The sequence below is a fragment of the Macadamia integrifolia genome, unplaced genomic scaffold (assembly GCF_013358625.1).
Source record: "Macadamia integrifolia cultivar HAES 741 unplaced genomic scaffold, SCU_Mint_v3 scaffold2860, whole genome shotgun sequence".
Taxonomy (NCBI): domain Eukaryota; kingdom Viridiplantae; phylum Streptophyta; class Magnoliopsida; order Proteales; family Proteaceae; genus Macadamia; species Macadamia integrifolia.
This window is the reverse complement of record NW_024869013.1, coordinates 1947-15700: the sequence shown is the minus strand read 5'-3', so window position 1 is coordinate 15700 and position 13754 is coordinate 1947. Positions and strand designations below refer to the sequence as shown.

General features: G+C 41.2%; 1 protein-coding gene across 1 annotated transcript in view; it reads right to left on the bottom strand.

The window, feature by feature from the left end:
- LOC122067351 (protein HEAT-STRESS-ASSOCIATED 32) overlaps positions 1 to 11939 on the bottom strand; it is a 19936-nt gene extending 7997 nt beyond the window's left edge. Inside the window, exon 1 of the mRNA XM_042631177.1 lies at positions 11604 to 11939. Within this exon, the coding sequence (XP_042487111.1) occupies positions 11604 to 11726 (123 nt within the window). The 5' untranslated portion in view covers positions 11727 to 11939. The remainder of the gene's footprint in view (positions 1 to 11603) is intronic.
- Between the last annotated feature and the right edge of the window lie 1815 nt (positions 11940 to 13754).

Genomic DNA, 13754 nt, shown 5'->3' with positions numbered 1-13754 from the left:
AAAAGAAAAGGAAGGCTCGATCCAGCCTTCCCAGCGCTGGATCGAGTCCTCTCCTTCCTTTCTTTGCCAAGATTGTGTGGCCCCCACCAAATCTGATATGTTAGTAGTTTTATTTCCTAGGATTTTGTTTATTTGAGTATTTAAGTCAATTAGGAAACTAAGTAAATATCCTATTGATTTCTTTTTAGAAAGTTTCTTTGTTTATGAAATAGCATTCCTAGAATATTCTTTTCTTTTTAGTAATTAGTCTCTTATTTATGTAAGGCCATTGGCCACGGTTCCAAAGAAAATGAATGAAGATTATTGAAGGAAAAACAGCCCCCCAATCCCCCCCTATAAATTCTCTCTCGCTGCCCTCTCCCACTTCTCATCTCACTCTCGGTCTCCCTCTGTTTCTCACCTCCTTTCTCTCTCACGGCTCTCTCTCTCATTCTCCTTCTCCCTTTCTCATCCTTCATCCCTCTCTTTTCTGTTTTCTGTCTTTCATGTTGCTGCTGCCCTATTGCAGAAATTGTTCACCATCATTAGAGATTATCTCCATCGAGAAAACCCCCAACTAGGTTGCTGCTGGAACTTCTCCAACAATCGGGACTGTTGTTCTTCATCAAGTAGATTGGACTGGGCCTCTTTATTTTGGAGGACTTCGACTTCTTCTTTTCTCCTCAGACCAGGACAGCAACAAGGTAAATAATTAAACTAAACCCCTCACACCTCCATTTATCCCTGTTATATGTTGCAGCCCATTAACATTGAAACCAGCCTTTGCCCTTTTGTTTATGCCTATTTTTACCCATTGTTTTAAGACATTTCGTCACTGTTATATCTTCAAAACCCTTGCTGATTTTCTATTTTAGTTGACTGCTAGAGGACATTGATTGTTTGCATATCTTATTTGGTGTCTGGATTGATTTGTGCTGAACCTAACATTCGAATGACGTTTGTTCCCTTCCCCATGTCCCCACTTGAAGCTTAAGTAAGAGTTTATATGTTTTTCCGCCTAAATTTTATCGTTTTTTGCTACTTTGTTTATTAGTCTCATTCTATTTTGCATGCTTAATCTTCTTTGCTAAGTTTCTTTTTGTCCTATCTACTCAAGTCCCTTGAGTTAACCCCACCTAGTTAGTTAAACTTGTAGGAAACCTAGTCACCTAGGAACTCCCTACATCATCTTGGTATCAGAGCATGGTTTTGTCTAGGTTTAAGGTACTTAGGCACTGTTGTCCCTTGTTTACATGTCTTACCTTTTGAGGTCTAGTCTCCGTCACCATTTGTCCGTGGCCAAGTCTGAGCTAAGAGAGCGATACCATAGATTAGAGGACACCCTTTTCTTTCTTAAGTTGGCAGGACCAAATAGCATTAGACGCTATTCCCTCCAAAAGCATATACGAGGGAGATTTCTGACCTCAAGATTGAGAGGGCTAACTACCTATCTCAATTGGAGACTCTGAGTAGACCTTGAGTCTTTGGTGGCAACCGTACCATTGTTTGCCCATCTCCTTATGTCCACTCGTAGTGGTAAAGTAAACCAGGATATGTCTGACCCTCCTAGGACCTCCACCCAATCTGAGCAACTGGTTGAATTCATGAAAGCCATCCAAGCCATACAGGAAACACAAGCTGCCCATCTCCAAGCCCTTACCGATAAGTTGGCTGCCCTCGAGACAAGTGCCCAAATCCCCGATAGACGGCAAGGCTGTAACACAACTGGCACTGAACCTAGGGGCAGGGGCCCTAACCCTGAGGAATTATACGAAAATAACCAGACTGATGGTTATGACCAGATAGGGGATAACTTCCAAGGCCTAAGGGGCGGTAGGGATCAGGGTAGGGGTCGAGGCCCACTGTTAAGACGCCAAACCTAATATGGAGATGATCAAGGTTATGAGCATCATGATAGAGGCTTTGATGTCAGACGGATGATTAAGGTAGATGCCCCCACCTACGATGGTCAAATTGATGCTAGGATCCTTTTGGATTGGATCAAGCAAATGATAGGTACTTCGATTTCTACAATATGCCAGAGGAAGTCTACTACCGATTTGCTAAGTTCAAGCTTATTGGAGCTACCCAGGACTTCTGGACAGACCTAGAGTACCAGGAGGACCACCTAGGACTTGAGCCAATCACCACCTGGGTTGAAATGCAAGAGCAGCTCAAGAGGGAATTTTTTCCCATCACTTATAGGCTCTAGTTGTTGAATGAAATGAATACCCTGAAGCAAGGGAAGTTGACTATGACCGAATACATGAGCAAGTTCAATGAATTGAAAATTAGAAGCCGTATTCGGGAGGATGTTGAGCAGACACTATCCAAATTCCTTACCGGGCTCAACTCTGAAATTCAGTCTCGTATGGCACCCCACCTGGTGCGAGACGTTCCACAGGCCTTCAGGATGGCCCTTGAGGTGGAATCCTCCATGGGAACTTATTCTCAGAGGAAGAGCTTCCAAGCTGGGGAGTCCCAATTTAAAAAACCACCCCAAGGCTCAACTGGATTCCCAAAACCCCTTGCTGCACCACAACGTCAATTTAACAACAAGGGTAAAGGAATTTTGAAAAAAGCACCCAAGAGTAATGGGCAACAACAATGCTTCAAGTGTCGTGGGTTTGGTCACTTCTCCAGAGAGTGTCCTAATAGGAATCTTTATGCAGGAAAGCAGACCCCTAAAGAAAGTGACCAAGAGGGTTTTCAAGACCATGAGTATGAGAACCATAGACCAGATGAGACCTCAAGCTCGGCATTGTGCGTTGCATGGTCTCACAACCTAAAAGTAGCGATGATTGACGACGAACTAATATTTTCATCACTTACACATGTCATCAGGGCAAGAACTGCTGCATCGCCATAGACGGCGGGAGTTGCATGAATGTGGTCGCTAAGAGTATTGTGTTGCTCGAATGGGCCTCAAACCTGAACCCCATCCAAAGCCTTACAAGGTTGCCTAGGTTGATCAATCCACCATTCCCGTTAATCTGAGGTGTTTAGTTCCCCTACACTTTGCAGGATATGAGGATCGAGTGTGGTGTGATGTCCTAGAGATAGATGTTGCCCACATCATTCTAGGTAGACTCTGGTTATATGACTGAGACGTCACCAATTACGGGAAGTCTAACACCTATGTCTTCGAGTTCAAAGGGAAGAAAATCAGACTGGCCCCCAGTGCCCCTAGGGAAGTTAGGGTTCCAGAACACAAGGGAAGTATATCCAAACACACCCCCACCAAAACACTTAACATTTTAAATGAACAACAATTTGAAGGAGAGTGTCACGAGTCAAGGGTGATTTATGCTCCAGTTGCCGTACAAAATAATACCGATAGGTCACGCTTATTCACTGAGGTTCCTAGAGAAGTGCAACCCTTGTTGAGGAAATTCGAGAAGTTATTCCCTGAGGAACTTCCTGATGAGTTACCGCCTATGCGTGACATCCAGCACGCTATTGACTTAGTTCCAGGATCCTCTCTCCCGAACTTACCCCGTTACCGAATGAATCCCAAAGAACATGCCGAACTCAAACAGTAAGTGGATGAACTGTTGCAGAAGGGATTCATTAGGGAAAACCTTCGCCCGTGTGTTGTACCTGCCTTGCTCACGCCAAAGAAAGATGGCACCTGGCATATGTGTGTTGATAGTAGGGTCATCAATAAGATCACCATCAAGTATAAGTTCCCTATCCCTAGGCTTGATGACATGTTGGATATGATGGCCAACTCTTCGATCTTTTCGAAGATTGATCTCAAGAGCGGGTACCACCAAATTAGGGTTAGGCCTGGAGATGAGTGGAAGACAGCCTTCAAGACGAAGGATGGCCTCTTTTAGTGGTTAGTCATGCCTTTTGGCTTGTCAAATACACCTAACACCTTCATGAGGATAATGAATCAAGTGCTTCAACCATTTATTGGAAAGCTCCTTGTGGTTTACTTTGATGACATCCTCATCTATAGTAAGACCCCGTCTTCCCACTTGGATCACTTGCAGAAGGTTTTTCATGTGCTCTTACAAGAGAAACTCTATGTCAACCTCAAGAAGTACACATTCATGAGTGATCAAGTCATCTTCCTGGGATTTTTGTGTCAGCTCAGGGAGTATCTGCTGACCCTGAGAAAGTGAGGGCGATTGTAGAGTGGCCTAAGCTAACTAACATTTATAAGGTACGAAGCTTTCATGGCTTAGCCACTTTCTACAGAAGATTCATCTACCGGTTTAGTTCCATTATGTCTCCTATCACTGATTGCATGAAAAAGGACTAAGAGTGCTACGAAGGCCTTTAATGAGATTAAAAAGCTTATGAATGAAGCTCCAGTCCTGCGCCTCCCAGATTTCTCTAAGGTCTTTGAAGTGAATTGTGATGCATCTGGTATTAGGATAGGTGGTGTCCTAGGACAAGAGGGCCACCCTATTGCCTATTTTAGTGAGAAGCTTAATGAAGCTAGGCAACGATATTCCACATACGACAAGGAATTCTATGCGGTTGTCCAATCACTGCGCTATTGGCGACATTACCTTTTACCGCAAGAATTCGTGCTATTCTCTGACCACCAAGCTCTGAGATACCTAAATGCCCAAAAGAAACTTAACCAGAGGCATGCCAAGTGGGTTGAGTTTCTCCAAGAGTACACTTTTGTACTCAAGCACAGACTTGGTGTCGAGAATACTACTGCAGATGCACTGAGCCGGGTGAACATGTTCCTCATTCGCACCAATGCGAGGAGTCGGGCTAGTGTGCTACTCCAGGCAATGAGTGTAGAGGTTGTAGGGTTCGAGCGAGTCAAGGACCAATACCCCACCTGTCCTAATTTTAGTGAGCCGTTCACTTCCTTAAATGAAGGCAACCCAGTCAACCGGTCGGGCTACCTACTTAGAGAGGGCTTTCTTTTTAAAGGAAGCAAGTTGTGCATCCCCAGGACTTCACTCCAAGATTTCCTGACCTGGGAATTGCATGCTGGGGGAGTCGCTGGCCACTTCGGTCGCGATAAGACCATCACCCTAGTTGAGGACCGATTCTTTTGGCCAGGACTGAAGAGGGATGTTGCTAGAGTTGTGAGTCAATGTTGGACATGCCAGACCGCCAAACAACAAAAGCAAAACATGGGTTTGTACACTCCTCAACCCGTTTCCCATTCCCCTTGGCAGGACCTTAGCATGGACTTCGTGTTTGGTCTACTCAGAACTTCGAGAGACCATGATTCTGTTTATGTGGTTGTGGACCGCTTCCCGAAGATGGCCCATTTCATCCCATGCTCTAAGACCTCCAATGCATCCATAGTAGCCAAACTTTTCTTTAATGAGGTTGTCAAGTACCATGGGTTACCCCTCACCATAGTGTCCGATAGGGATATTAAGTTCACTAGTCATTTTTGGAGGACCCTATGACAGATGATGGGTACAAAGCTCCATTTCTCCTCTGCTTTCCACCCTCAGACTGATGGCCAGACCGAGGTTATCAATAGGAGCTTAGGGAATTTATTGCGTTGCTTCATAGGAGAACACCTTACCAGTTGGGATTGAGTCCTTAGCCAGGCTGAGTTTGCATATAATAGTTCTAAGAACCATACCACTGGTCTGTCCCCCTTTGAGATCTGTTCAGGATACCAGCCCCGGCCACCCATAGACCTTATCCCAATCGTGTCTAGTTCCAGGACCTCCCAGTCAGCCGAATCTTTTGCTCAGCATATACATGATTTGCATGCAGGTATAAGAAGACAGATAGCACTGAGCAATGAGCAATACAAATCGAATGCAGATGTGCACAAAAGGCTACAAGAGTTTCAAGAGGGCGATATGGTGATGGTAAGAATCAAGCCGCAACGTTTTGTTAGGGGAAAAGTGAGCAAGCTACATGCTCGTAGCACAAGTCCGTTCAAGGTACTCAAAAGGATAGGTACCAATGCGTATGTTCTTGATCTGCCAGCTAGCATGGAGTTCAGTAATATTTTCAATGTTGAAGACCTAGTCCCATACCATGGTACCTCTACCTTTACCCCTTCCTATCCTAATGACCTTGAAGACTTCCCCTTCAACATTGATGAGACTTCAGAGCCAAGCCAACCACTTCCCCCCACCTCATTACCACCTATGCCTAAGGTCACGAGAAGAACTGAAGAAGTTGAAGAAATCCTTGATGAGAGGATTGAGTCCACACACACTGGAGGTTCTAGAGAATTCTTGGTCAAGTGGCGTCGACGTCCGGAAATTGACAACACCTGGATCACAATGCAAGAAGTTCAACAACTCAACCCAGACCAACTTGAGTATTACATGAGCTTTAATTCACCGGAGGTGAATTCTTCCAAGCCGGGGGAGAGTTGATGGGGACATCAAAACGTACAGCCGAAGGAAGAAGAAGACCCAACCTTCTTTGTGGTTGGAGGATTAGAAGGAGGAAGAAGAAGAAAGAAAAAAAAAAAAAGAAAGAAAAGGAAGGCTCAATCCAGCCTTCCCAGCGCTGGATCGAGTCCTCTCCTTCCTTTCTTTGCCAAGATTGTGTGGCCCCCACCAAATCTGATATGTTAGTAGTTTTATTTCCTAGGATTTTGTTTATTTGAGTATTTAAGTCAATTAGGAAACTAAGTAAATATCCTATTGATTTCTTTTTAGAAAGTTTCTTTGTTTATAAAATAGCATTCCTAGAATATTCTTTTCTTTTTAGTAATTAGTCTCTTATTTATGTAAGGCCATTGGCCACGGTTCCAAAGAAAATGAATGAAGATTATTGAAGGAAAAACAGCCCCCCAATCCCCCCTACGAATTCTCTCTCGCTGCCCTCTCCCACTTCTCATCTCACTCTCGGTCTCCCTCTGTTTCTCACCTCCTTTCTCTCTCACGGCTCTCTCTCTCGTTCTCCTTCTCCCTTTCTCATCCTTCATCCCTCTCTTTTCTGTTTTCTGTCTTTCATGTTGCTGCTGCCCTATTGCAGAAATTGTTCACCATCATTAGAGATTATCTCCATCGAGAAAACCCCCAACTAGGTTGCTGCTGGAACTTCTCCAACAATCGGGACTGCTGTTCTTCATCAAGTAGATTGGACTGGGCCTCTTTATTTTGGAGGACTTCGACTTCTTCTTTTCTCCTCAGACCAGGACAGCAACAAGGTAAATAATTAAACTAAACCCCTCACACCTCCATTTATCCCTGTTATATGTTGCAGCCCATTAACATTGAAACCAGCCTTTGCCCTTTTGTTTATGCCTATTTTTACCCATTGTTTTAAGACATTTCGTCACTGTTATATCTTCAAAACCCTTGTTGATTTTCTATTTTAGCTGACTGCTAGAGGACATTGATTGTTTGCATATCTTATTTGGTGTCTGGATTGATTTGTGCTGAACTTAACATTCGTATGACGTTTGTTCCCTTCCCCATGTCCCCACTTGAAGCTTAAGTAAGAGTTTATGTGTTTTTCCGCCTAAATTTTATCGTTTTTTGCTACTTTGTTTATTAGTCTCATTCTATTTTGCATGCTTAATCTTCTTTGCTGAGTTTCTTTTTGTCTTATCTACCCAAGTCCCTTGAGTTAACCCCACCTAGTTAGTTAATCTTGTAGGAAACCTAGTCACCTAGGAACTCCCTACATCAATAACTTCACCCATACTTTGTAGCATGACTTATTAGACTAAGTGTCTTTAAGTCCAAAAGACCTCTAAGACAACTAGTGTTCTTACGCGCTCAATTACTCTGTTTGTATCTTGGTATTTTGTAACCAGTGGAAGAATTATTGTATTTAAAAGCATTTATAAAATAAACAAATATTTCAAAATACCTCCTTTTGGTTTTCCATGTCTCTCTCCCACAAATTTTAAACTCAAAACCTCCCCAATGTTGCTTCTAGTAAAACGAAGTTGTGGAAAATGTTTAGCCCCCACATTGCTTATGGAAGAGAGTAGCGTAAGGTTCATATAGTATAATGTCTTGTACTCCGTCGCTTGCATAACTAGGTTGATTCCGTAGGGCCATTAAGAGGTTGGGACCCGAAGAGCCCAAGGTGTGAGTATGAGTGGCTACAACCCTATTCTCCATTGATAGTGAGTAAATCTCACCTCACCGTGTACATAGGCAATCTTACCGAAACCACGTAAATCCTTGTATGCATTTGTGAGATTGTTTGTTTGAGTATTCCATTCTTTTCTACATCGTTTTAGGTTCTTGTTTGTCTATAGCGTCGTGGCATGGCATGGCCTTGGTGTCTATGGTTCCTTATGTTGGCAGTCGTACTTGTATCCAAATTTCCACTTGCCATCGTCGGATAAGGTTTTTCAACATTAGATGTATTTTTCCCGATGTCAGTTTCTATTGGTTCTACGTCAGCCAGAGTATGTTCTAAGTCAAAGTTTGTCAGGAATTTACTAACATGTTTTGAACTTGTCAAGAATTTACTAACATGTTTTGAACCCTGACTAACATTCAATGAAGTTTTACCGACATTGGATAATGTAGGACTAGATTTGACAAGTCAACTAGACCCAAACAACAAGAACTTGTAGACCAAAGAACAACCAAAACCAGCTCCACAGATATATGAGAAATCAGACTTCACATAACAGTCTAGTAGCACTATCGATCTTAAGGAATATTAGCACAAAGAATAAACAAAGAGAGCAGCAGCCCTTAGAACTAAACCAGGGACTGACTAAGGGTACTAACAACTTCAAGTTAACAAAAAAATATGATCAGCAGTCCAAAAATCAATAGCCATATCAGCAGAAATATCGGTTCTAGAAAATAGAAGCTACAGGCCACTAGAGGACAAAACTGTGGAGATTTTAATATCTCACTACAGGCTTCTCAGAATTAGTCCAGACTTGAGTCGATCCTTAGTGAGGGATGGAAGAACATTCGACCAGAATTTGAGAACAAACCGAGGGCTGGAACTGTTCCTTTCAGAGAAGGCCGATTAGCAAAAACTGCAGAAATTTCTGGGCAGCAGTTAAAAATAAATACCTGGTTGTAGCAGCAATATTAGCTTGAATATAGATTGTAAAGAAGAGAGGGAAACACACTAAGAACCCTCCTGGACTTCACGCCGCAAGGAGTCACCTGGATCAGACACCAAGCCCTTCTTCCTTGATCAAACACAAAGAAGTTCTCTTGCAGAGAAAGCAGCAGCAGCAGCCATGTAGTTTGTCAAAATCGTGGCTCATTAAAAGAGCCATCATCTTTATTTATAACAGTGATAGGGGTTACATAAATTAGAAACTAACTTTAGTTTCCAAAAACTGAAATAGGAAACTAAAAATTAGAAACTCAACTAGTTACTAAAACTGAAAATAGAAACTTACAAAATAGAAAGTCCTTTAGTTGCTAAACTGGAAATAGAAACTAATTTATGACTGAAAATTAGAAACTAAATAACCCCATCTAAAAAGAAAACTAAAGAAAAAAGAAACAAATCACTAAATCCCATATGCAAACTTAGAACCCCTAGTTTAGACCCATAAAAGTAGCCCAATATACTCCGAACCACATGGACTGAAGGCCCAACATGTATACAACCCAACCCTAAGCTTATTCCTAATAAAACAGGTCTAGTTTGGTGAAGAATCTGCATCATTGGATGAGCATCGGCAATGTTTTGTGACACCTCATCCAGAATTCATAGAAGGTCAATAAAACCAAGTTTTTGCGTCCTCTCTATCTCTGAGAGACATTTTTTGGGACCTCTTGGATAGATGTTTCCAAAAGGTATCTCTACTCCATAAATAGAGGATGTCATGGGACATTTAAATATAGTTTTCTCATTGTTTCTCTCTCTCATATACTATCTCCCTGTTTTACTTCCTGGTTTACCATTTTGAGAGTTGTCTAAATTCCATTCCTTCTGTTGCTTGAGCACCACCTAAGTGTGTCCCGATGTGGCCCAATAAGTGAGTGCAACTACTACTGGAAGGTCTAAGGGACTGTTTAATCTTAGAATTTGATTTGAAGAACCCCTATTGCACCATAAGAGGAAGACTATAATCTTAAGGAGAGTGAATGGTGGCACGACTTAGCCACACCAAGTGTTCATGATATTAGTTCATATATAGGAGTTTTACAATACGCTTTCACTCTTAAGTTTCGAATCTTAATCCGTTGAGATCAAGATTCGAAAATTTGATGATTTGAGAAATAGCCAAAACCTTGCATGTTCCAGTTAATAGTTTTAATAGGGCATTTCAATGGTCAAATCGCCATATTTTGGCCGTAACTTCAGGGAATCCCTAATTAAGCATCTCTAAACATGATGGAACCTTTGGATAGCTAAACACAAAATAGTAGTTTGATTTTGTCACCTAGGTTGGTAGTGTACCATAACCTACTATATACTTTTCTCAAATATAGCCTATTCTACACATGTTTTAGTATTAGAACATGCAAATTCAATGGAATCAATAAAATACACATTAGAAATGAACAAAAACCATTTAATATTACACAACGTCAAAATGTTACAATAAGTGTACAAGAGTTATAAGCAGTCAAGTGCACAACCAAGGTTAGAACACCCCTAAGAAACCGTTCCTCCAACTCTATGTCAATACCATATAGAGTTCCGGGGGTTTGATCTTGTAGTCCAAATAACCCCATACCATGACGTGTTTATAGTAATTAGTGAAACAAAAATACTTGTACAAACTAGTGAAGTGACCCCATCTCCAACGGTCCAAAGATGGAAATCGTTGGGGAATGCTTGAAATCTTTCGGGAAAAAGGGTATACCTCTAAGTGTGAATCTCATACAAATCTTGCTCAAATGTGATAAACATCATTGTATATGCATTATAATAGTCCCCAACACTTTGTTCCACCAAGAAATGTAGGTAATTTGGCCAAAAAAACCAAATCTAGGGTTTTTTTAGAGTACCCCGCCTCTAACAGACAAAACCACTGGAAACTCATGAATGGGTTGAAATTTCCATTGAAATGCATTGTTCTATACAAAACCGAATTGAAACCAAAATTTCAGTTGAAGCCTGTATTTCTACGAGCTGCACCCAGTGTCGTTTTAACCTTTGTTGAAACCAAAATATTTCGCAAAATTTTGAACCATGGTTGAGATAAGTTATATATTGTCAATTTCTTCGGTATTTCTTCCAAGTTCCAACACCTAGCCCTGATCCTATAATCGTCTATAAATACAAAACCACTCCCTAATTTTCATGTATCCTAACTTTCAAGCGCTTACCTTCTAAATTTGGCAGGAATAATTTACCTTTTTTTCTTGGAGGTTCACTTCCTATGTCGGTTACTAATTATTTGAAAAATAAAGTTTTAAGATCACAGTGCCGATCACATCAACTTCACTAAGAAGGTATACCTCTCTGGAAAGATTCTGCAGAAAGAACATTAGGTACCTAAGCTCGGCAAAGTTTACCGAATTTCACTAGCCAAATATCAGAAAAGGCCAAAAGAGTAAAATCATTCACAACAAAAATACAGTATTGAATAAAAACAATATAAATTGAACCCCATTTTCCACAGAATCTAGTAATCAGAAATGTCAGCAATCCTCTTACGAGAAGCAATTGGCAATTAAGCTCTATATAACCTCCACCGCAGTCGTAAAAGGAAGATATACAAATGAAAACTAAAGGAGTAACTGTTACTGAGGGCTTAAAGAAGAACACACCTGGAGAACATTTTGGCTCAAAATAGTGTAATTGGGGCCTCTCATCTCTGTGACTCCATACCTCCGAGGTTTCTCCGGCCGATCTTCATCCTCGTAAAAGCTCTTCCATTGATACGCAGACATCTTTCAGAGCGAGACTGCGAAAGGGAGGATGAACGAGAGAGAGAGAGAGAGAGGGGAGGATCACAATGTCACAGCTTTAGGTTGCCTTCTCCGGTATTTGAAATGTTGGTTTTTTTCGCGTGGAGCGGTTTTGTGGGGACTCGAAGCTCGGAGTAGGTTCTGGAAGTCTCCTATCTCCTACATGTCTCAATGACTAGTCTCCCCTACTCATCCACTTCAGCTTCAGGGATTTAAAGACACGCGAATGTCTAAAAGACCGGGGGACGGTCCCACTACACGTGGACGTGGATGTCACTGATGTAGGTGGCCCTTTTCAGAACGTTGGATTAAGCAATGGACAGGTCATGCAACAGCCAACGTGGTAACCTTTCGAATTATCCAGCACTGCCCAAGTGTTGGAGCGTTAGAGCCACATGCCTCGTTACATTTTCATGATCTAAACCGATCGAAACCGATAAAAAAAAATTCGGATGGGATCGATCTTTATTGGAATCATGGTTTCAAGTATCCTTCTGGATCGGTCGTATTGGCCATGTCGAATCTATATTGGTTGAGATCGATCATCTATTCGATATTGATCTAGGGGTAAAATTGTAAAAGAAACATAGTACATTTTATAAAGAGAAGGTGTAAAATAGATCGATACCCACCTATTCGATTTGATCTAATCCGATCCAAACCAATACCATTCCCTAAATCCTCCCATTGGAATGCCTTTGTAGGGTTGCATTTTCACTTGGTTTAGACTTTGAGATATATATATATATATATATATATGGACATTATCTTAGGGAGAAAATTTCCTTCATTGTGGGTGAAGAGAACAAAGTGACATCCTCCCTCAATTTTTAATGTGTGATGTTCTCTTCGCTTCTAGAATCACAAACATTTAATGGCACACAAAAAAATTTATTGAGAATTCTTTCATTATGGTGAAGAAAAACCAGGTCCTCATTCTAATTAGTCCTACTTAATGAAATGAATGGACTATGTTAAGAATTCGACATCAATGCTATAATAAAGTGCGGCAATTAGTAGAGCAAAGGCTTTCTAAATATCATCATGAATTTCATGATCACTAACGAAAATATGAAAAGGAAAAAAATCAAGAGATACAAACCTTATGACGAAAAAAACCCCACGATTGATAGTATAAGGATGTTTTTCCATGCCTTTTTATATCTTAACCATGTGAGTCTCTTATTGAATGAAACCATTTCATGTACCATGCTTAGTGCAAATATGAGATTCCCACTAAATTGTCGACATAAGAAACCCTCTCCCAAATCTTATATAATTTATGAACGTACAAGGATGAATAGCTTTTAACACCATTCAATAATCCTTATTTTTCTCTACGCTACAAAATAGTGATTTACATGTGATGATTGGATATCGATCATATTGGTCGATTTGAACCTAAAACACCTCCATGTGCATGTATGTTGCATGTACAGTTTGGTGATGACATCTGTTGCCATTAAAAGTGCATGGAAAGGAATCTGATGAAGCAAATAAAAAATGGGCATAAATTATCACCTAACTATAGATGTACATGTAGCATACACATATGGGTAGATGATCCAAACTCACCTCTTCAGGGTCTGTATCAGGTAGGGATGCCCGTTACTGTGAATTCCTCTAGGGCAGGCTGCCCTCGACCCCGGTAAACGGTAAACGAATACTCTTCGAATTAGTACCTAAGCTCGTATTAGTTCCTGCCACCTATGCAGCTTCTCCAATTGGTAGGTGATCAACGGAGGTGGTGCTTTTGTTATTGTCCCTTCCACAGCCTATGCTGCTTTCTTCGGATGCTCTAACATGTGCTTCAACAGTCGTGTACAAGATCAATCTCAATTGAAAAAGACTGAAAATAGAATCGAAATTGCCGAAACCCCATGCCAACATTCGAGGTGTCATCACTGTTTAAGCTGGATGATACCCTACTTTCCTTCTCTTCCATGAAAGGAACCGTGAAAAGAAAAGAGAAGCCAAAGCAAAAGAAGCTTTTCCTTCCTAATCACAGCT